Genomic DNA, 22,107 nt, shown 5'->3' with positions numbered 1-22,107 from the left:
TCACTTTCCTTTGAGATTCTCCAAGTCTAGGACCAGGCTTTACTTTGTAAGGCCCCTTTCTTGTCTGCTTTAGCTTTCCTACAGACATACAAATGTGTGTTTTGTATGTTTCATGTCAAGTTTAAGACTTATATATTTTTTCTTAATTTTCTTTCATTTTTCTGAGTGTCAGTTGTCTTGGTCTTGTGGCAGCATCAAAGACATTGTAAGCAATAAAATGTCAATCGGAAACATGATTTTTGTATTGAAGTACATCAAAGAACAACATGTGGAGCTTCTGGATGCAGAAAACACTTCAGAAAGTAGTCTAATTTCCCAAAATGCTCTTAATTTTGCATAATTTTCCCACAAATCTTGATGCAATATGCAATAGGCTATTTTTGTGCATAATTCCCTTATCCCAAGCCGGGATAAGGCACAAAGCTATGCAATATTCAATTTATGCATCATGATGTGATGCAATAAGGTATTTTCAACTGTATCTGATAAAAAGAGCGTGAGAGAAACTCCCTTATCTGCACGTGTCGCGGTTCTTGTCATATTGGCGAAGCACAACTACTTTACTACATTCGCCCTTTCTTGCCTTGTGTCGGTTTGCATGCTTGCTGGCTGCCTGCACTCTACCGTGTCTTCTCTCACGACCACCATGTCAGACGTTTGCGAGCCGGTAGGTACAGCCGATGTGGGGTAGCGTATCCTCTAACTATCTTTTCTGTAGCACCACGACTTGTGGGGAACACTGCTCACTCTAAGCCTCATAGTTGGTCTCTTCGCGTCCTATGTCCCGCAGGTTCGCATTCCACCTTGAATGCTCAGCCGGAAACTTATACGCAACCTTTAACAGCATTTCAAGATAATAAACAAAGGTTCTTCTGAAGGCTTTAGCCCATGGTTTCTGCTTCTCGGTGCTACTTCTTCCGCAGCTGGAATGTTAAACATGTACGCGTCACATTTCAGAACAGTACAAGTCTGAAAAGACTTATGTTACTTAGGTGGACGATGCAATGGAACGTTGTGCGATGCTGTCGTTATCTTGTGCGTTTCCCTGCATTTATCGTAAACACTGCTACTGAATTCTTAATGTAGAGCACGGGTAACTGCATGGAATCTTTCGGGGGTATCATACAGGTTTCACTGCAGTGGCTCCTTTTCAACGTGATGTACGTTGCAATTCCTCGTGCACTTACAATTTTTGCACCTATTAAGCACCTATTAAACTGGCACTATCTTCTAGCCAAATACTATACATTATATATTATCCACCGCACCTCAAGTATAAGATCATTGACGTCTCAGGGGGTGACATCCTAGTGAAAACGAACATGAAGACATCACATTGGCGCACATCAGTCGTATTGGCTTGTTCTGTTGCATTACACATGTTTGTCCCTTCCCTTCCCAACTCCACATGATATGCTTTCATAAAACTAACAATCCCAACCATCACACAGGGTGGTCTGCACGTTTGTGACTTTTGGTCTACTTCTCTCGACAAAGGTAGACCTCCCTGCAAGTCCCGCAAGTGATCCACGCATAGCAAGTTGGGCGAAATTCCTTGGCCTCACATCTGCTGCACTTGCTGCGATCCAATACGTACCGCAGCTCACCCACACGTTTCGACTTAAGCTGGTCGGCGCACTGAGTATACCCATGATGATCATCCAAAGCCCTGGTTCGGCACTAATGGTCATCTCCATCGCTATGAGGTGTGTCACGATTAATCATAGTATCCGACTGTACCTCATGTGTATTTATGTTCTTTGCTAGGCCAGGAACAGACTGGACGAGTGAGCCGCGCCTTCATTATATGGACAAAAATTAACATCATAACTAATTTCCGCTTATGAAGGCTGGATTATGTTCGCCGTCTCTGGCGTTATGCAGGCCATCCTCTTACTCATGTGCATAGCCTGGAAGATCCGACAACATCGTCTCAACATAGACGATTTCGGTCATCCTCATCCTCCTACACCCACAGAAATCGCTCAAGCCGAAGAACTTCATGCGGAGGAAGCCGAAGAAGAGTTGGGAGGACAAGCACAAACCGTACCAGACGAAGAGATTGTTCGCGCGATGCTGGGAGAAGACACCCCGTTGTTGAAGAATGGTAGACGACGTGGAAAGAAGCAGAGATCGACGTCGAGCATCTTGAAGGGCTTCCTTAGATAGATTGAACATGTAGACTTTTAAGAGGCTATCCTGGGCTTACTAGTCCCTCTGCAGGTTCCGAGCTTAACGACGTGCCTTTCGTCGAGCTTTCTGTATTACATGCTTTCATTTCTGATGGGAGATTTATACTTAGGTTTAATACTGAATACAATCAGGATAGTTCAATACGAAACTAGTACTTCCGTCCACACCGGGGAGTCAATCATTAATAACTGGTCAAGAAAGTAGGCTTAATGGGATACAGATACATAATGTGCATCGGGATGGGAATTCAACTAAATATATCGTGCGCTTTTTGAGACAATTCGGCAGTACACAGTACTCAGTCAACTAAATCTACCAAGCTGATTCGCTGAAGCGAGTACATATAAGTAACCCATGAAGCAAGACCGACACAACAAACACCAAAGGAATAAATGAAAGAATAAACAAACACAACGGCCTCAAATTCGAGAGGGCAGTGATGTGAGGTTCAAGGTAAAGCCCCCACAAAGATAGGGTAGCAATAAGCAAAACGAGTCGAAATAGGGGTCATGTACATACATACATATAGTCAAGAAGTGGTCGAAAAAAAGGTATCAAAGGTAATCGTGTGGTATAAGGCAGTACAATGCAGTCCGAACGCCCGAAGACGGCTGAATGATATATACAAAGAAAGATAAGAAAATAAAGTAGTATTTGGTCTGATGGTGAGGGAAATAGGGGAAAGGCAAGGGCGTGCGTAGTGAATCAAAAGTGGTGCATATTATATAAGAACTGTCCAGTCGAGAGGTATGTAAATGTCGAAAAGAGCGTGAGGAAGGTTGGATGAGATGTCGTCGATTCTTCAGAGGAAAAGCGACGTGTCAAGGTCGTGTCCGAAGTCTAGAACGACCACTTTCTGGTCGTGCGACGTGCTAGAAATTCATAGAAGGGTTAGCCATATCAGTTATCCGAAAAGAGAAAAGAAACGGAATAGGAGGAGGGGAGAGGGCATTAAAGTTCATACCTCACAATTCGTCGCACGTCAAACTTCACGTCAAAAATATGGCTGTCATGCGTTTGAAACTCACGCATGAGCCGATGTGTAGTCGGGTCGCGTAAATCCCAGACCTTCACCGTCTTGTCATAGCTGGCACTCACCAGCCGCCCAGTACGTGCATCGTATGCCAAGGCACGTACGAGTAGCGAATGTCCAGGGAGTGTCTGCAGACAAGTACCTGTCGATGCGCGCCATACCTTGATCTTGCAGTCATTCGAACCTGAAACTATCACATCTCCCTAAACAGAACAGTTAATATAAGGGGAAAGAGAGGGAACGGCACGAGAAAAAAGAGGGTACCTTGAAGTCAATGCAGGCAAGTCCACGGTCGTGGCCCTCAAACGTACGGATTCGTGAGCCGGTCGCAATGTCCCATAGCATCATCTTGCCATCTCCACTAGCGCTAACGACTTTACCATCCTGCAATCCAATGGCATTCACAGGTCCCTCATGACCTTGCAAGGTTTGTGCAAGCTCCAATGTCTTGCGGTCCCATACGCGGATCAATCCATCTTTAGAGCTGTCAAAAAGCTCGGCGTAAGTATTCTAGACTCGGGAAAGTAAGAAAATGAGAGCCAAACTGACCAGCTGACGATCCACTGCTTGTTAATTCGCAAGTCGAGAACCCCTCCTAGATGGCCGCGCAGAACTCGCTTCACGAGCTCCGGACCGGCATTGACTGGGTTCCCGCCTGTCTTCGAAGCAATACTAGCCCGCCATAGGCTACGGAGGTCCCACACAAGGACAGTGCAGTCACTGCTTCCGGATACCATGAACCCCTCGCCATCGTCCTCTTGATCATCTTCGTCGCTCGAATCCGCTCGAGCCATCGCAATCTTATCAAATTTGAGACAAAGAACACTGCCTGCGTGCCCACGCAATGTTGCCCGCAAGCGACCTGTACGCAAGTCCCACACCTTGATTGCGCGGTCGCGCGAGCCAGTAACAAGCCACCTCGCGTCAAACTCAAGGCAATACACGCTGTCTGTATGACCCGCAATTCTCGTTATGCGGGGCTCTGAATATGCCCAGCGTTTATCCAACTCTAAACGAGTGCGGTAAAGGTGTGTCCAGTCAAATCCTAAGGGAGCAAGAGACGTGAGACTCGGTCGTGCGTGAGACTCCGACGTATTGCGTGTAGCAACACTGGACAGTGACAGCAATCGATTGCGTGTCCCATTATTGTCCTGTTCTTGCTGAGCCGCGATAAGAAGTCGGGCTTTCTTCTCGTGTATCCGCCACCCCCTTTCTTCAATTTCCCGATAGAACAGGGCGCGCCACACAAGGGGGTCATCAGCCAAGTCCTTCCACTGCCGACAGACACGTCGGCACGCTAGTACCGAGCTAAGATCCAGTTCCGCAAGAATACTAAGCGATAGCTCATAAGGCAAGGATCCGATTATGTCTATAAGAGAAAAGTCAAATATTATTCCGTGAATTTCGCCAGGCGCTACATACCCATGCCGATTGTGGGCCTCGCAGCAATAAAACACGCCTCATCGATGAGTTCTCCCTCTTCACCGTCGAGGGGCAAACCATCAAAGACGACCTGGCATTTAGTCCGCGACCGCCTGGCTGGAGATGAGAGAGCGTCCCAAATACGTCCCAGTGCAGCCTTGGGAAGCTTCGGAGAGCGACGCATTGAGCCGCTAGCCTTTGCAGGAGAGATAAACAAAGTACAGTTTGGAGTGCCTTCCGGGCCCGATGTAGGCGAAGAAAAAACGTCGTAAAGGCCGCCTGATACGTGTTGCGGTAGAATATGTACAAAGGACATGGGTGAGGGCGGCGAAATGAACGAGAAGTCTGCTGTTGGTGCGGGGGATGGCGGGCGTGTTACGGTCTCTTCATTGAGCACCTCTGAGAACGAGCCATCGACCATAACGATGTTGCCTTCGTTGCTTCCACTAGGGCTGCGGTTGTCAGACTTTGCTCCATTGAGAACCGCGCCAAGCAACTTGCTGATTCGCAGCGCTCGCGGAGTCGGAATGTTGAGTGTTATGTTCCTGGTGGTATCTTCTCCGTTCATGGTACGATTGGGAAGTGAGTATGCGTCGGAATCGGAAGTGGACAAGAAGTGCTTCGTCGGTAGCTTTGGACGGACTGGAGTATTCCTGGACGCAGAGCGGCGTCCAAGAGAGGCACTCATCAAAGGCCTCGGCGTCGAAGGTGTCGAAGGACCAGCTAAAGGAGAGGTGGCAGCCATAGGGAAGGTGACGAGCGACGTGAACGTGGAATAAATACAATAGTGAAGCAACGACCCAAACCCAACCGAAAGTTGTTTTTTAGACAATCGTGACGCAGATCACGTGCTGCTGTTCAGACTTGGTTCCCAGTCAAGGAAATGAATATTATAAACAACGACTTCATTGACGTCGACTAGCAAAATCATTTATTAAAAAAAAGTAGCGACCTAAATTTGCCGACAACAAATATTTCTAGTATTGACATCTCATCGTTGCTCATTCCTGCAACGTCTGGTTTGAACTTGGTTGGAAAGGCTCACCAGCCTGCACGTGACCTGTCCTTGGGTATCATATCGACCACCATGTCGAGTGCCGACGACCCAAGAGATGCTAGTCTTGAAGTGAAACTGACCCTCCCGAATACATGGACTACCTCTGTGACAGGTAGTTACCGTGCTCGCATATTCGCATTTCGGGCTAATGCTGACATGTCTTCCCTTGTTCTGCAGACAGCTTTTCTGTCTCGAGCATGTTGCTGGCAGGTGCAGTCATGGTAACTCGTAATAGGCGCGTTCTGTCACCGCCAGTTGTGCACAGTGCGACTTATACGATTTGTTCTCCCTTAGGTTCCTTGCATGGCCTGCTATGCTGCTCGGCATTAGCGGGTTCTTCAACCAGCACCCTCTTCGTTCAAAGGAGTCTGGGCCTTCATGGCAGAGTCTTATGTGCGTCTTCTTACACGTCTTTCCCGGCTTTCTATGCATTTGCGTGCTGATTCTCCACTCTTCTATTGGCTTTTTAAGCTCGGGCGTATCTGCTTTGATTATGTCGTACCTGCCCATGGTCCTCGTTGCGAAGCCACCCATGCAGGTGCCCCTGGAGCAGACGGCATGATGCTGCTGCGATCCGGGGCACCTTTATTTTAGGTGTGTTTATTCACTTGTTGTTTTTGTCCCGCGGCTTCTGGGTTCTTACTGATGAATCCTTGTATTGCAAAGTCTGCCGAGTCGATATTGTATCTAAGTTAATGTTCATTAACGCCGTCCGTACTATCCTGTATACGGAGTGACTGCAGTTTGAATATACCGCACTTTCTTGCGGGAACCCCGTGTCTCGCGTGTTTGCCATTTTGTCGGGTTGAGTCGAGGTCGGAAGATCCGTTCAGCCATGTGTGTGAGCCGAACCGAGGGTATGAAGAGGACATCGCGTGCTTGCTTCAGTGTTTGTTTCCATCTATGGATTTACTCCCTTCGGAGGAGCCGCGCCTTGGCATGCATGCCTTTACACATTTATTTATATCAATGGATATATTTCACGACAAGCTTTTGCCCAGTCCACTCGGCCGTTCCCTCTTTTACCGCGCTCATTTCACCTGCCCGTCTTAATCCTTTTCGGCTGCAGTTGCACACAAAGCAGCCAGTAACAGAGCGAGCTTATCTGTATTCATATTGGCGAAGCACATCTACTTTACTACCTTTCCGTGAACTTCTCCGGCACGCTTTGTCCCTCCCACATGGCCATCCGATAGCCGATTCACGAAAAGAAAATCATATCATAGCCTTCCTCCACTTACGCCAAGCCGCACAGATATGTTCTGCGGTGAACATGTCAAATATTCTCTCACGAGAGAACTTGAGCGTGGGCAAACTACATCATCCCATCATGCGATGAACGAACAGCATTTCTCGCGCTACTTCAAACCTACGTGTGAATTTGATATTGATATTGCGCAGTCTAAAGAAAAGGACCAATCCAACTCTTGGTTATTTTGCCGTTGTCTTCTTTCCCTTGCTTTACCCAACGTTTATTTCGTACACAGCAAGCACCTTCTGCCATCGAAGGCTTCGCTAACTTGACTTTACTTTGGCTTGAATTTGAGAAGCTATGGCGTTCCGTCGATCGGAGCGTCGGAAACCAAACTCCGCTAACGTTCGCATGCTGCAGAAATTCAATATGAACATATCTGAACAATACCTATCGGACAAGACGGAGGAAGTCTGAGACCACGTTTTGTGCATGCTTAAACGATAACCTGGACGATCTATTAACATCGAACATTCAACTAGAAAGGCTACAAAATACATAATTCCGTAGAAAAAGGAACATCCAAAACTTCCCCAGACGTTAATATTGCCACTGGCGCCATCCGAATTCCAATACACTCCTCCTTCACCTCGCACAATTTGTTCTTCGGCTTCCGTCTTATGATAATATTAAATGTTTGTTCCAATATGTGTTACAAATAGTGGCTCCTGGAGAAAAGCGAAATGAATTACGATTTACGAAAACATCATAAGTTGCCAGGAATGCATTGAGACGCACATGTGCCTTGCTCGCTACGCACAAGCCGCCCTTCTAATTCAAGTGCAATCACTCCGCTTGCCGTAAGTCGCTTTTGGCTAGCGATCCTCCACCCACGGAGTGTTTCAGGGTCGAGGCGGTATGATGGGGTGAGAAGCCACGTCCTCCGCGCAGATCGCGTGGACGTTAGCTGGATTCTTCCATATACATGTCTAAGTAAGAAACCTCTAATCCTTGACAAGAAAATAGTCAAATAAGCTCAACAAGTCCAGCGAAGGCTGTAAATTAACGTATTATTAATCACCAGCCGCGATCCGACTCCGAAACAGTTCCAAGTATGTATTTATACATGAACCGATTCAGAGATCGAGAACCTGCTGTCTGGCGGCGCAAGAAGGGAAAGAGAAGGAAGAGAGGTTCCAGTGATCATGAGACGTGTGTCAATGCAAGGCGACACATGAACTCCTTTTGGGTGGTATCTATCGCACCTCATAACCCAAGGCACCGCATTTCACATTGCACCGCTGGCGCGCTCGGATACCCAAAATAAGTGAGGGCAGGGAAACTTGTCGTAAGGTTAAAAGCGGCAAACAAATTCTTGCATAGAAGTCCAACGAAATTGTGGACGATGCTGGCTTTTGTGTTTACTTATCTAAGTATGTATATATTAGTATAAATGTATATACCTCGGCAGCGGAGGGTAGGAAGGTAAAGAAGAAACGCCTAAAATTTTCTTTGAATCATGGCAGATGCCATACTGAAATCAACTCCCGCCGGTGGATCGGTGGGCGTATGCTTCCAGGCTCAAAAACCCCTAATCCCCCTTCCCGCCGTATGTCCTTAGCAAACTCGTATTTATTATCTTCCCTCGAGCCATACACCTCCGTCTTCCTTTCCCCCACCCCGCATCCTCCTATACTTCCTCTTCCACCCTTAGGCTTCGTCTTCTTTCTTTCTACGTCTTGCATTCCTTATGTCTTCGAGCAATTCTCAAGGAGGCTGTTCGCGTTCTTCTGGACGGGATAATTGCACAAAGAGGCCGTGGGTCGACCCTGCAGCGCTCCCAAGCGCTGACTATACAATGCTTGCATACCCGGATGCCAGAGAGATCGGTGGGAATGCGCCAAGTCGAGTAAAACAACTCGCTCTAAACACGTTCGCATCGTATGGAGTCGGTGACGCAGCAGCTTTCGGACACGCCGCAGGTCGAAAAGTACGCTTTGTTCGCATCGATGTTGACGGTCCGAGGTGTTCCGATAGTTCAGCCCATGGACGGAAAGGAGATAACCGAGGAGGCGTGCATGAAGGAGGGGACTCGGTGACGTCGGCGACTGCAGTGGCAGAATTAGTCGTCGATAAATGTGAGTATGTCGTAATGCGATCTCCTTTGTCGACCATGTGGTATATCAAGATCCGGCGACTGATTAACATTGCAGCAATGGTAAACGGGAACGAGATGATGCATGGAGGGTGTATAGCCTATCTCATCGATAAGTTCGTCCTGAAGAATACCTCTTCTGCTCGTTTAATCGCACATGATACAAGGCTTAACTCCTCCGAATGTATAGCTGCGGGAGTGTTCCACTAGTCGTGCTCGGATTGTTACGAGGAAAGAATGGTGTCGGTGTTACACAAGCGCTGAATATCCTCTTCCATGCCCCGGCGCCACTGTTCGTACCCCTTAAACCTCATCAGACAGGGAAATTGACGTCCCGATTGGATATAGTGGATCAACGTTGGAAATTATCAGCACGTCCTTAGCTCTCGGCGGACGATCCATGACATCTAAATGCGAGGTACGTGTGTTGACTGACTCCGGTAAAGATACCGGAGTAACTTCACCCGACGGACTGTTTAATTATTCATTGCCTTGCTACCCCAGATATTCAATAAATCATCTGGTCGACTCGTCGCATCTGCTTTCTTGAACAAAATGGAGCCGAAGTTGTAAAATGACATGCAAACAAAAAATGCGCAACATACTGTACAAATGTATCCTTTACTGCAGTGTAGGTCCCTGGCAATGTAATAATACACCCCACTTCACGCATTAGAGCGCCTTCTCACGTGGTCCGTTCCTTCTGCACGCTTTGTTGCCGAAGCTCCGCCGCTCGGAATGCTCGTCCGGCGCGACTGCAGTTCTCTCGACCAAGCTGCTCCGAAATCCAAAATCCAGTATCGACGAGGTAACGGAGATCTCCGGCTACCTCATAGCCCGAGTCTCTCAAGGCATGAAGGACGTCTTCCGTGGCTACATTCCCAGTTGCGCCAGGAGAATATGGACATCCACCAAGGCCCGCGACCGATGAATCAAATGTTCGTATCCCTGCTGACAGCGCCGCGAAAATGTTCGCAACCGCCGTCCCGAAAGTGTCGTGGAACTGGAGGGAGTCAATACCACATTCGTCCGGTCTATATAGCACTACTCACATGTCCCTAACGTGTGTCGTCTCGTTAATTAACGCGTAAATCACAAGCAAATATTGCACTTACAGCGAGATTCCGAACTGGTATAGTGCTTGATACCACTGAGAGCATATCAAGGACAGACGCAGGCGTACCCGTTCCGGTCGTGTCTCCAAGACTTACTTCATAGCAACCCATGTCCAGCAGTGCACGGCTAACGTCGCGGACGCGCTTATAGTCTGCACGACCTGAATAAGGACATGTGATGACCACACTGACATAACCCCGTACTCGAAGGCCAGCTGCTGCGGCTCGTTCAACTACTGGTGCAAGACGTTCTAGGGACTCCTTTACTGTACAATTCGTATTTGCACGGCTGAATGCATCAGTCGCTGCACTGAAGACAGCAATTTCATTCACCCTCGGCAGTGTGTCCGGTTTCGACGGAGAAGCCAAGAGTCTAAGGAGATCATCCAAACCTCGTGTATTCGGCACAAGTACAGGGTAATGTACGCCAGGGAGCCGCTCCATTTGCGAAAGAACATCTGCGGTACCTGCCATCTGTAGTTGTACATATTAAAAATACTGCCGCTCCTCGTTGTACATTCTAGACTGACTTGAGGAACCCATTTCGGACTAACAAAGCTGCCGGACTCAATCGACTTTAAACCTGCTCTTCCAAGTCGGTTAATGAGTTCGACCTTGACGGCGGGCGGGATCACTGCTTTCTCATTTTGAAGACCGTCCCGGGGTCCGACCTCGACGATATTGACAAAATTTGGATTCCTCGAGGTGGTGGCTAGAGAGCGCCTGGCAGCTAGCAATGAACCTATGCGCCGACGAAGAGCGTTCATGGGAGTTCAGTCCAAGATTATGCGTTGCCGACTCCGATGTATTATGTAATGAACAGCTGATTGTAATCGTGTGAATATTCCCACGACTAGTACTCTCGCATTCCCGCACGGCGCAGACGTGTTACGCTGTACACGCCTTGCTATACCACACACCCTGCTTGATTGCTATTGCCACTGCTATCGCTCACTCACTTTTGTCATTTCTTGGCGCTTGTTTCTCTTTTGTACCCTGTCGTTGAACTTGCCTAACAACCTTGGGGGGACAGTCCGTGGCGGAACCTCAAGCGGTGATGCTACCAGTGCACCATGACCCCGCTCTTCCGACTCACTAATGCGCTATTGACTACCGTTACTCTTCTGTCTGCATGTCTGGCAGAGAAGCTTGCACTCAGAAATGTAATCCAGGAGAGAAAGCTTTCTTTGGATCCAATCGAACAATACCACTTTCTTCCGCCCGTACAAACCTCACACGGCAACGGAGCTAATGAAGAGCTCGAGCTGCTTGACATATGCCTCGTTGCGTCTGTGGATGGAAAGTTTCATGCATTGAACCGATCATCCGGCCAGGTGCTGTGGTCGATGGGCGCATCAACTGGGACGGAATTTCCTTCTGCACTTGCACCACTCATCCGCACACAACATGTTGATCCAGATCCAGTGCACGATGGCAGTGAATCTAAGGAGCTTTATATTATCGAGCCTCAGTCAGGAGATATATATGTTCTTCCAAAGGAGGATGAGCCATTGCAACGATTGCCTTTCTCTATGACACAGCTAGTGGATATGTCGCCATTCTACTTTTCGGGCGACGACGAACACCGCGTCTTTGTCGGAAAGAAGCAAACGTCGCTGCTAATTCTTGAACTAGAAATCGGCCGTTTGAAGGGTACTATAAATGCGGACTCTGAATGTCCTTGGGATCCGTTTGGTGATTTGGATAAGGAGCAACAGTCAAGTGCGGAGGTGGATTTGGACGAGCTAGACGGCACGAAGCCACCGAAAGTGATGCCAGTGTCCACCGAGATTCTCATTGGCAGGACAGGTACGCTGTTTTATCGTCCTTTTGAAGTCGAGTAACATTAGTCATAGATTATCATGTTTCAATCCAAACTCGACCTCGCAATCCTTCCGAGCCTCGACCACCAGTTCAGAATCTGACATTCTCAACTTACGGGCCAAACAATCAAGACTTGCCTATGCAGGCGACATACAGACGAACTCCGGACGATACATACATACAGTCGACGGCAGCGGGCGAAATCATGTCTTTTCGGACGTCAAGTGAACGGTCCGATTCGTTGCCAATCTGGGGAATGACGTTCAAGAGTCCCATCGTCGCCGTGTTCGATATTTTGCAGGCGCCGGACCGACAAAGCCCTATGGCTTTGCTACAGCCTCAACCTCGTCTGCAGGACTTCATCCCCAACTTTTCGAGTGGGTCGAACTTAGATGTTGGCCAGACGTACATCGGAATGATCTCCGAAAACCGTGCGCTCTATGCGCTTAGCCCTGCGCACTTCCCGCTTGCCGTCTTCGCTCCAGACAACTATAGATTTGTGGAAAAGAAACGTCTGAGAACAATTGATGCTCCTCCTGGCTACATGCCAGAGCCCGGAGATGGTGGACGTGACTTCCCACTTAGTGTTGATGACGTGACTCGTCTTTTGAAGGATCGAGCACGATGTGCTAATGGGAAGTGGGACCGATCGTGCGTCGTTGGTGCCCGGCCTGTTGCTGCTGCAGACCAAAGCCGCCTTAGTCGCCTTCTGCCCGACCGCCCATACGAGCCAGAGGCTCCGAAAGTCCATGACAATCCACCTCAGTTTGGCTCAGGGAGTCTGGGGAATGAAAGTCAACTAGTCCATGAGAACGAACAGATAGGAGATGGACTTGCTCGACAGGCAAGAGCTTTTGGTGGAAGTGTAATGGCACTTGTCATTTTCTTCCTTGGAATTTATTATCTCTCACGAAAGGCAAGAAATGGGAGGGAGGGCGAAAAGACGTCGATTAGTTCTTCCGGCTCCTTTAAACAAGACGAACCATTCGAACGACTTAACGAGCTTGCAGAAGGTGGTGTGAAGGTTGTAGACTTTGCAGAGTCTAAACCGCTTCCCGCTCTCCCTGAACTGGCATCCGATGGGCCAGTTAGTCCACCCTCGACGAACTCGGACGACTTTGTCATCGTTCCTCCAGCTCAAATTCCTGCGATATCTGAGATGCTGCCGTCAAGTAAACCTAAAGCGGCCGAGGCTATTGGGGATGGCGATGGCGATGACGATAGTGGTCACGAGGGAGACAACGCAGCTGTTCCAGGCCGAAAGAAGGTGACAAGACGAAGAAAGCGAGGAAAGAAGAATAAGGGGAATGCTGTTGTAAACGGTGCAGATGATGAAGGAGAAAATAACTGCGAAGAAAATGTGGCTCAGGAAGGACCTACACTTACGGCTCCACCATTAACGCCATCCCCCTCTATGCGAGGTTCCCAATCGCAACAACTCGTAGTGTCTGACGAGGTGTTAGGTAATGCGTTACTTTATTTTTATTCGTTCCCTTTTAACGATCGTTCTTAGGGTATGGCTCGCATGGCACCGTTGTCTACCGTGGTTCGTTGCAGGGACGTCCGGTAGCAGTCAAGCGCCTACTGCAAGATTTCGTGACGCTCGCCTCTCGAGAGGTGATGATCCTGCAGGAATCCGACGACCATCCAAACGTCATTCGCTATTACTATCAAGAGTCGCATGCAAACTTCCTTTACATAGCCCTAGAGCTCTGTCCTGCGTCTTTGGCGGATGTCATAGAGCATCCAGACTTACATCGCGAGTTATCAAATGCATTCGATCCGAAACGCGCACTTCAACAGATTGCGTCTGGGATGCGGCACCTACACGCTTTGAAGATCGTGCACCGTGACATCAAGCCGCAAAACATTCTCATTTCATCTGCAAAGCGTGGTGCGGGTGCGATGGCTGGACATCGGATGCTGATATCCGACTTTGGGCTATGCAAGCGACTAGAAGTTGACCAAACGAGTTTCTTGCCTACAGCTCATGGCGCAGGTGCCGCTGGGACTGTGGGTTGGCGAGCGCCCGAAATTCTTCGTGGAGATGTCAACCTTGACGAGCCAACCGTAGATGATTCGACACAGTCATCACGAGGTAGTAGTGTCGGTACTGCTACGAACGGAACTGTGCCCAAGCCGACTAGATTGACGAAGGCAGTTGATATCTTTGCACTCGGCTGCCTCTTTTACTACATCCTAACAAGTGGTGGACATCCATTTGGCGATCGTTACGAGCGAGAAGCAAATATTCTCAAAGATACTAAATCGCTCTCTGCTTTGGAGTCATTCGGTGAAGAAGGCCTAGAAGCAATAGATCTTATCTCATTTATGTTAGACCCTGACCCTTCGAAGAGGTATATGTGGATGAACCATCTAAGAACTATCGATATACTGACCAGGCGTTTTATAGACCGGACACATCAACTTGTCTTACCCATCCATTCTTTTGGAACGCAGCCCGACGATTGGCATTCCTCCAGGATGCTTCAGACCGATTCGAAATCATGTGCAGGGACCCACGGGATCCCGACCTTATCGAACTTGAAAAGGGCGCGTACCGTGTCGTTGGTAATGATTGGCAGAGCCGATTAGACAAAGTCTTCCTCGACAACCTTGGAAAATTCAGGAAGTATGATGGAAAATCCGTACAAGACCTCATGCGTGCTTTGCGGAATAAGGTATGTCCTCACTTGACAAATAATTGGTGTGGATACAGAGGTTGACGGGTGGTGAATAGAAACACCATTATCAAGATCTCCCGGATAACGTAAAACGACACCTCGGTCCTTTGCCGGATGGTTTCTTGTCGTACTTTACGCGCCGATTCCCTCAACTCTTCATGCACGTTCATTCTGTCATCTCACGGACTAATCTTCGCTACGAGTCCATGTTCAGATCCTATTTCGAGCTTTCCGACTGAACCACCCATATTCTTATTTGTTACTCCGCTACTCTTTGCTCTTGTCGTTTAATTACATATCTCCTGGAACATCCATCTCAAGCATTGACATCATCTGTGCCCCCTCTTGCATAAATCCAACAACTAAATCCCAAATATTGCAGCACGCTTCCTTATTTTGCATTCATTATTTGCTTTCGGTGGACTAGGTTTTCCTCTTTGTATTTGTATGTGGTCTCATCTACGTACCGTATCTCTGTATTACTTTTCCTGTTTGAATTAGTCAACGACATGGCGATTTATGAAAATTCTATACTTTGGGTTTTGGAATTGAAGTTATTATTGTAAAAGGCGACAGAGACACTCCCACGATCACGCTATGGAATTTGTCACCTGACCGACTTGTACTCAAGTCTCGAGTCTGCAAACGATTGCCAGGCAGCTCATCGTCGTCCACAAAATGGCAAGTCTCGTCGCCATCCTTGACCTCAAAGGAAAGCCACTCATACAACGGTCATACCGAGATGACGTACCGGCATCATACGTCGAGCGTTTCCTGCCGCTTGTTCTAGATATCGAGGAGGAGGGTCAACAAGTTACGCCTTGCTTCTCGAGCCAAGGGATAAACTACATGCATGTTAGGCATAGTAATCTATATCGTGCGTTGTGTTGGCATTTTCTTCTATCACATTGCTGAGTCCATGTAGTCCTTGCGCTCTCCAAACGTAACACGAATGCGGCCGAGATCATCATCTTCCTTCACCGACTTTCATCTGTGCTCGTAGAATACTTCAAGGAACTCGAAGAGGAATCCATACGGGACAACTTTGTCATAATTTATGAGCTCCTAGATGAGATGATGGACTTTGGCTACCCACAGACGACCGAGAGTAAAATTCTGCAGGAGTGCGTATACCGATTTGTGAGGAAGAACGACGTGTTTACATGTCTTTAGATACATCACACAAGAATCGCATCAATTAGAGGTCCAGGTTCGTCCTCCAATGGCAGTAACCAATGCTGTGTCATGGCGGTCGGAGGGCATCCGTTATCGTAAGAACGAGGTGTTCTTAGACGTGATCGAGAGTGTCAATATGCTTGTATGTTCATTGCAAGGTATTCGTGTCTTCACGGTGCTAACTTGTTGTAGGTCAACGCCAACGGGAACGTGATTAGGTCAGAAATTCTCGGTGCTATCAAGATGAAATGTTATCTATCCGGTATGCCCGAACTTCGCCTCGGGTTAAATGACAAAGTAATGTTTGAAAGTACCGGTCGAAGTAAGCCGACAGACATAAGCTCATAATCGTTCTGCCTACTTAGTACTTGTCATACAGCTGCCAGGGGAAAGGCGATTGAGATGGAGGATGTCAAGTTCCACCAATGCGTACGATTATCTCGATTTGAGAACGACCGAACAATCTCCTTCATTCCACCAGACGGTGAATTCGAGCTGATGTCTTACCGACTCAGTACACCAGTCAAACCACTCATATGGGCCGAGGCCTCGATTGAAAGTCACAAAGGCTCACGAATCGAGTACGTCGTAAAGGTGAAGGCGCAGTTCAAACGACGCAGCACTGCAAACGGAGTTGAGATCTATGTACCCGTTCCCGATGATGCGAGTTCACCGCGATTCCGCGCTGCGACAGGTTCAGTGCATTATGCTCCAGACAAAAGCGCTTTCGTTTGGAAGATCAAGCAGCTCGCGGGCGGGCGCGAATTCCTTATGAAAGCCCACTTTTCGCTACCGAGTGTGCGAAGTGGTACGTACACATCCTATAGCTGTGGCTGTGATTCTCAGACTGATGATAGACTTAATGTTTCAGAAAACGAACAAGAACGGCGAGCACCGATTACCATCAAGTTTGAAATCCCTTACTTTACTGTCTCTGGTATCCAAGTTCGATATCTTAAGATCGTCGAGAAGAGCGGTTACCAAGCTCTACCCTGGGTACGTTATATCACGCAACATGGCGACGACTATAGGTGCGTTTGCGTCATTCTTCAACTGTTGAAATTTAGGACGCTAGGCATACACTGACGATAACTTGCTCTGCTTTTGCAGTTTACGGACAGCGCTTGAGAAGGGAAGCGCACCGTTCGTGTCTATGTGAACATTGGGGGTATTATTTTGTACAATCCACAGGGACGCATATATTAGACTTCTCAACTTGCAGCGCAAGGCCCGGCAACTTTTTCACTGTGTTATCTCTGAGGCCATACGAAGCCGAGCCGGTGAAGTTAGTGACCGTGCACTTTTGATCTACGTGTTGTTCTGCTGTCATTTCATATGTGTAAGCTGGACAGCTCACTCTGAAATATGATCATGGACTCGACATCAGAGACGAGTATGTGCATGATGTGTACACAGGTGTCATGACTTTGCAATCTCTTACAGCTACAAGTAACGTCTGCTCAATCAAGTCCCATCCAGTCATCATGATGATCCTACGTTCGAGAAATGCGAGAGAAAACCGGGCTGTATGCGCGATTCAGTTTGTCCTGTATAAGAAGAGACCCTGTTTTCAGAGGTCAAATGACTTTGCAATGTACTTCACATAGCTTCCATCCACTTTGCTAGGTCTTATCTGAAGGGAACTACTCAGAAATCCAGAAGGAGAATATATTGACATTTCTCAACCTGCAAAAGTGGAAATTTGCTACTTGACAAGAAGGCTCTGTCGTGTTTAATGGACGATCAATCTCATGATATTCTCTAACAGACAGGGTTGTGTACTCTATCCCTATCGTTGTTCTTGCAGACTAAAAGCTATTAGTTGGTTGTCAAGAAAGAAAAAAAGAAAATCTCTCTGGAACATGCTCTTCAGCAAACTTGATGACATTTCTGCCAGAACACTCATCCTTCCCAAAACCTATTTCTGTAATCAGTGTGCTACACAGTACGTGCATTACTGGAACTATTTGGACCACTAGCTTCGGATTAATCAGCGCAAAGGTTTTCTGCACCGACTTGCTGTATAGGTGTTGAGCCTATGGCAAAGGTTCTGGACTTGAACCAAGACATAAGTAAGGAGAACCTGATAGACATGCATGTCGAAGATATTCTGAACAAGGCTCTATAATAATCTGGTGCTATGGAGGCTGCAAAGGATCTAGAGGTTGAATGCAGATCATTGGCATTCAATTAGGATTCGCCTACCAATTCACCAAGTCAACAGTTCGGAACGCTCTGTCACCAAGAGGCTTATCGCCACCTTCGGCGTGACAAGCCGCTCGAGGGTACTATTCGGTTGAGAGCAAAGGGGAAAACCAGGTGGCCAAGAGGAGAAAAAGCTCTGCCACTTTGTTTCTCGGAACGTTTAGAAATTGCAGTGAAGTAGGATTCTATTTTTTCTTTCACTCAGTTCAGGGCGATGATCTTGAGCGACGCATGCTGAGTTCATTTGCGCTGCTTCTAGCGGGGACGTAGAAGGCGAGAACGAAAAGAATGAGTAGAATCAACAAAGACGGGATGCGCGGCCACCATAGTCGTGTCAATACCGGGAATCGGGCCGTGCAGATCTAGGCATGAATCATCATCGTCTCGATGCAGTGTAGTGATCTTCTGTTCCTGCTTCACACCATCATGTTGTCCGTCCACGTTGTTAGTGCATCGACATGGTGCACGGGATATGCTTCCGCCTGCGCTTCACCAGTGTGCCAAAATGCAATCCATGTGGATGCCGGACGAAGAACGCGCGACCGTTATTTATCGATGTTACAGTTAAAATTAACATAGCGATAGATAGATCGAAGGCAGCCGACGTCGGCTTGATGAAAACAAGAAAGGCGCGGTTGCGGCGCTTACGAGGTCAAGGAAGACGACCCTAGCATCCAAGAGGCTTATCTGCTCTCCTCACTCTGAACAGTCACCTCACCTCATTTCCCCTCACTTTCATTTCGTCGTCGCTGGCGTCAGCAATACAACATCTAATGTCTTCGTCAATATCATCACCAATACATCCACTCCCTCGACGCATGTCGTCGTACACAAGCAGTCCATCGCCTTCATCATCGGGCCCCTACCTCTCAGTATCATCTGGAAATGCCAGTGCAACCAGACGCATCTCACAGACTTTCCGTTCCTCACCTTTGGCAGGACCTGTTCTTTCTTACTCTAGTCTTTGTGAACTCGAGATATCCTCGTCCACAAACTCGGAGACTCCTACTTCTGGCTCTGGCTCTGGTGAAGACTCGGGCGCTTGCAGTCAAAGCAGCCATGGAGAGAAGGGAGCCTCTCCAAGACTTTCTCAGCGCTCTGCAAGCACAGGCGCTCTTACAACTCTCGGCAATGATAGCCTGCGCCCACCAGGCTGGAAACGTGCATCTCGTAGATCAGTTACGTTCGCTAGCTCAACAGATGCAAGTGCGTAAAATGTTTCATCCTGTTATGGCTTTTGCATACTCCGTGTATGTGGATGTAATCTGACACCACCCGAACTAGAGCGCTTATCCTACCCATCCTCGACATCTTCCAGACAAGATTCTCTGACACTTGCAAGTATCATCTCATTGAGCTTACCAGAAGACAACCATCCTCATGATCGTGGTTCACATCAACAGCGGCAGCCGTTTCCGTGCTATCCACACCAAATTCATTCGCCACATATATCAAGATCGCACACGATCCATTTTCACCCAAGTTCACCTTCAGTACACTCGTTATCTCCGGCCTCATCTATATCTTCGCGGCCGCACTCCCGTCTCTCGTTCTCTCCTTCATTAGCGGAGCAGACGAGTGCTCCGACTTCTTGTTCGATAAGCCACACAGCTTCCGAAAATAGCATGCGTGCTATTGGGTCGACAAATGACATTTTAAGCAAACCTGCTGATAAGGGCGAAGTTGATGAACGAAAAGAAAATCGCTCGAACGATAAGAAGATACATGGTCCGGAAAGTATAAGGGGTGGTCACATAGCCGTACGAAGACATTCCTTACCGCCCACAGAGAAGCACGACTGGCTTACGGCACTTCCAACTCCTGTTTTTTCGCGATCCGCACTCGGCACTCAAGGTATCATAATGCCTGTTTCTGCTCGAGGACAGGGACCAAATGGCGTGGTCCGTCGTAATACGAAGCCTAGGACCGTGAACACAAGTGGGAAGAAAAAGTCGGAGGAAGCAGAGATAAGTTATATGGAAATAAAGAAGGAGCCGAACACGAGAGACAAAGGAACTGCGGGATCGTCATCGAAGCCCAACGGGACGAAACGTCCGGAAGCGAAGACAGACACAAAATCGCGATCAAGAACAACTTCGACCTTAATGAGGGTAATTCGTAGCCTTACCGGACACAAAATTCCACGTCAGGCTCCAATGCCCGCGGAATACGAGGAACCGTCCACGAAGCGAATTGCATATCCAAGCACGGACACAGACAAAGAGTTGGGTGTCAGCCACACTTCCAGTTCTATTCGCTCTTCAACCTCTGTATCGGACACCATCTCTCAAGGTTCGACGTCTTCGACAATCTGCCAACCGCCAGGTCCGGTTATACATTCGAAAGCAGAAGATTCAGACAATAAGCACAAGCTCAAAAAACCGGCTTCGTTCATCAATGTTTTCCGGCGCCTTCCTTTCTCTTTGCAACCCATGTACCGGAAGGAAGTTGTTCAACCGACTACAGAACCTTCTCATGTTATCGCAAGGGATGACAGGCGTACTTGAAACAATTATCGCCTGTAGTATCTTTCGGATTCTCGCGTTCCGAACAGCGGTCGAGCGAAAGGGCTCGTTTCTCTGTGAACTGAAGACGCACTTCGAACGTGGGCCCTACTAATTAAAGAAGCCGGGGTATCCTAGCCCGGGATAGTAAACGGGACTCCCGTCGTAAACTCTTTCGTTTTCTTGTATTCATTATTAGACCGGTGTGTTATACTTATTCAGTATTTCCTTGACATCGTGGAAATTTTCGTTTCATCCAATGTTGTAATCTTTAATTCTTTGAATTGTGTTCCGACATGGATCTTTTGGAGGACATTTTATCGTATGTGGACCCATTTAGGAAAAAGGTACAAACTAGAACCTCAGGATAGGTGTATTTCTTCAATGTACTGTTGATACGTTTGCTCGTATTAGGTAACTGGTAATTTAGTACAACATGCGAGCAGTGGTTGTGCAACCACTAACAATATTTCGACAAACCTACCAATTTACTCCGCACCTTGATTTAGCAAAGGGGTTTAGAATTGTCTCGGTGACTAATACAACTCTCAAGAACTCTAGTACCCTAGTGAATTATATTGTTGTATTGTATCTATATCAATGTATGTCTAGTCGAGCACCTTCTAATTCTGACAGTGCTTGCCAAATGTGTCTGGACGATTACTCTATAGGAGGAGTTGTACTGCCCCACCTATCTAGCTTATGTGACAGTTCTATGTACATAAGATGATCATCGCTTCTCCAATCAGTGACAATCGTTGTTCCTCCAAGAGTGGTTGCTATAGTTCCACGATTCAGTTATATCTCCTATCACAAACAAATGTGTTGGGTGCTTACTCTTGGCCCGCTTCAGATTGGTCCCCTCCTGTTTATAAACCTGTATCTTCTTTATGAAGGGGTGATCTGCATCCATGAGCATTTATCAGTTGTATACTAGCATAATCACTAAACAAACGAGGCGGCCAACCGTCATAAATGAACTTTTTAGTGAACTGGTCGGGATGATCCTTGACAGTGTATTCAGCGACGAACTCTTCTTTCTCCGCCATGTTACTGTGCTAAGCTGGGGGAAAGTGTGCGGGTAACTGTCAAAGTCAGATTACGATAGCCTTTTAACATCCCTGCAGAGGGTTAGAGGGCAACGAGATCAACGCAAAGTTGCATTCAATTGAGCAATCGAAATAATGATTCTAATCCAAATAACAATTGGTCTCGGACCCTTCCGGCATCCCATTTGACCTATACTGGCTTTAGAAAGGGACTTCGCACTTTGCAGAATTCCGCCACATCTGCCCTAACGACAGGGTGTTTACGGTGTACAATAGATTTGGATCACCCTACATAACCAGTTTGCATCTGACGCTTTCCCAAGGACGCAAATATTGTGTCACGTTTTATAGGGTTTGCTGCTGACATCTTACTGTCATTTTCATAAATATTGTCACACGCGCGATTTGTGATTTTCGTCACACTAAGTACACTCAAATACAAAATCTATCATAACTCAACTAATACTTAACCAAATTACATGATCTAAGTTGTAAAAA

At 47.5% G+C, this 22,107-nt stretch overlaps 7 protein-coding genes across 7 annotated transcripts; 5 read left to right on the top strand and 2 right to left on the bottom strand.

The window, feature by feature from the left end:
- The first annotated feature begins 601 nt into the window (after positions 1-601).
- On the top strand, positions 602-2,335 carry FOMMEDRAFT_109100 (uncharacterized protein). The gene is made up of 9 exons (XM_007267362.1): positions 602-667; positions 719-790; positions 845-939; positions 993-1,035; positions 1,087-1,160; positions 1,235-1,381; positions 1,452-1,706; positions 1,768-1,787; positions 1,850-2,335. The coding sequence occupies exons 1-9, from the start codon at positions 647-649 to the stop codon at positions 2,167-2,169; spliced, it is 1,047 nt and encodes a 348-aa protein (XP_007267424.1). The 5' UTR covers positions 602-646; the 3' UTR covers positions 2,170-2,335.
- Positions 2,336-2,521: 186 nt separating this feature from the next.
- FOMMEDRAFT_124173 (WD40 repeat-like protein) lies at positions 2,522-5,386 on the bottom strand. Its single transcript, XM_007267361.1, has 5 exons — positions 4,649-5,386; positions 3,776-4,595; positions 3,491-3,710; positions 3,158-3,429; positions 2,522-3,065 (listed from the first exon to the last, which is right to left on the bottom strand). The coding sequence occupies exons 1-5, from the start codon at positions 5,334-5,336 to the stop codon at positions 2,996-2,998; spliced, it is 2,070 nt and encodes a 689-aa protein (XP_007267423.1). The 5' UTR covers positions 5,337-5,386; the 3' UTR covers positions 2,522-2,995.
- A 349-nt stretch (positions 5,387-5,735) lies between these two features.
- On the top strand, positions 5,736-6,499 carry FOMMEDRAFT_109094 (uncharacterized protein; the record flags this gene model as incomplete). The annotated part of the gene is made up of 5 exons (XM_007267360.1): positions 5,736-5,820; positions 5,883-5,949; positions 6,000-6,098; positions 6,177-6,299; positions 6,372-6,499. 4 exons carry the CDS (start codon positions 5,736-5,738, stop codon positions 6,265-6,267), a joined length of 342 nt encoding a protein of 113 aa, XP_007267422.1. The 3' UTR covers positions 6,268-6,299; positions 6,372-6,499.
- Positions 6,500-8,299: 1,800 nt separating this feature from the next.
- On the bottom strand, positions 8,300-10,934 carry FOMMEDRAFT_109091 (aldolase; the record flags this gene model as incomplete). The annotated part of the gene is made up of 4 exons (XM_007267359.1): positions 8,300-10,055; positions 10,105-10,110; positions 10,168-10,641; positions 10,698-10,934. 4 exons carry the CDS (start codon positions 10,932-10,934, stop codon positions 9,738-9,740), a joined length of 1,035 nt encoding a protein of 344 aa, XP_007267421.1. The 3' UTR covers positions 8,300-9,737.
- A 164-nt stretch (positions 10,935-11,098) lies between these two features.
- On the top strand, positions 11,099-15,115 carry FOMMEDRAFT_109089 (uncharacterized protein). Its single transcript, XM_007267358.1, has 5 exons — positions 11,099-11,976; positions 12,024-13,454; positions 13,505-14,348; positions 14,405-14,672; positions 14,732-15,115. Exons 1-5 carry the CDS (start codon positions 11,241-11,243, stop codon positions 14,912-14,914), a joined length of 3,462 nt encoding a protein of 1,153 aa, XP_007267420.1. The 5' UTR covers positions 11,099-11,240; the 3' UTR covers positions 14,915-15,115.
- Positions 15,116-15,347: 232 nt separating this feature from the next.
- FOMMEDRAFT_20772 (clathrin adaptor, mu subunit) lies at positions 15,348-17,316 on the top strand. Its single transcript, XM_007267357.1, has 7 exons — positions 15,348-15,552; positions 15,601-15,799; positions 15,849-15,993; positions 16,044-16,173; positions 16,231-16,659; positions 16,723-16,882; positions 16,962-17,316. Exons 1-7 carry the CDS (start codon positions 15,354-15,356, stop codon positions 17,008-17,010), a joined length of 1,311 nt encoding a protein of 436 aa, XP_007267419.1. The 5' UTR covers positions 15,348-15,353; the 3' UTR covers positions 17,011-17,316.
- A 1,212-nt stretch (positions 17,317-18,528) lies between these two features.
- FOMMEDRAFT_157174 (uncharacterized protein) lies at positions 18,529-20,563 on the top strand (the record flags this gene model as incomplete). The annotated part of the gene is made up of 4 exons (XM_007267356.1): positions 18,529-18,600; positions 18,646-18,947; positions 19,018-19,262; positions 19,341-20,563. The coding sequence occupies 4 exons, from the start codon at positions 18,529-18,531 to the stop codon at positions 20,561-20,563; spliced, it is 1,842 nt and encodes a 613-aa protein (XP_007267418.1).
- Between the last annotated feature and the right edge of the window lie 1,544 nt (positions 20,564-22,107).

The sequence above is a fragment of the Fomitiporia mediterranea genome, assembly GCF_000271605.1.
Source record: "Fomitiporia mediterranea MF3/22 unplaced genomic scaffold FOMMEscaffold_7, whole genome shotgun sequence".
Classification (NCBI taxonomy): Eukaryota; Fungi; Basidiomycota; class Agaricomycetes; order Hymenochaetales; family Hymenochaetaceae; genus Fomitiporia; species Fomitiporia mediterranea.
Note: the sequence above shows the minus strand (reverse complement) of the source record. Positions and strands in the feature narration are given on the sequence as shown.

Bases quoted from the DNA above. Each gene is read 5' to 3' on its own strand.
- FOMMEDRAFT_109100 (XM_007267362.1), top strand. From the start codon at position 647: ATGTCAGACGTTTGCGAGCCG. The intron at 1,707-1,767 runs GTGTGTCACGAT...GTTCTTTGCTAG, and splicing joins GTCATCTCCATCGCTATGAG to GCCAGGAACAGACTGGACGA. The intron at 1,788-1,849 runs GTGAGCCGCGCC...CCGCTTATGAAG, and splicing joins GCCAGGAACAGACTGGACGA to GCTGGATTATGTTCGCCGTC.
- FOMMEDRAFT_124173 (XM_007267361.1), bottom strand. From the start codon at position 5,336: ATGAGTGCCTCTCTTGGACGCCGCTCTGCGTCCAGGAATACTCCAGTC. The intron at 4,596-4,648 runs GTATGTAGCGCC...TTTCTCTTATAG, and splicing joins GAGGCCCACAATCGGCATGG to ACATAATCGGATCCTTGCCT. The intron at 3,066-3,157 runs GTATGAACTTTA...ATGAATTTCTAG, and splicing joins GACGTGCGACGAATTGTGAG to CACGTCGCACGACCAGAAAG.
- FOMMEDRAFT_109089 (XM_007267358.1), top strand. From the start codon at position 11,241: ATGACCCCGCTCTTCCGACTCACTAATGCGCTATTGACTACCGTTACT. The intron at 14,349-14,404 runs GTATATGTGGAT...GGCGTTTTATAG, and splicing joins GACCCTGACCCTTCGAAGAG to ACCGGACACATCAACTTGTC. The intron at 14,673-14,731 runs GTATGTCCTCAC...GGTGGTGAATAG, and splicing joins TGCGTGCTTTGCGGAATAAG to AAACACCATTATCAAGATCT.
- FOMMEDRAFT_20772 (XM_007267357.1), top strand. From the start codon at position 15,354: ATGGCAAGTCTCGTCGCCATCCTTGACCTCAAAGGAAAGCCACTCATA. The intron at 15,553-15,600 runs GTGCGTTGTGTT...GAGTCCATGTAG, and splicing joins TAGGCATAGTAATCTATATC to TCCTTGCGCTCTCCAAACGT. The intron at 16,174-16,230 runs GTAAGCCGACAG...CTTGTCATACAG, and splicing joins GTTTGAAAGTACCGGTCGAA to CTGCCAGGGGAAAGGCGATT.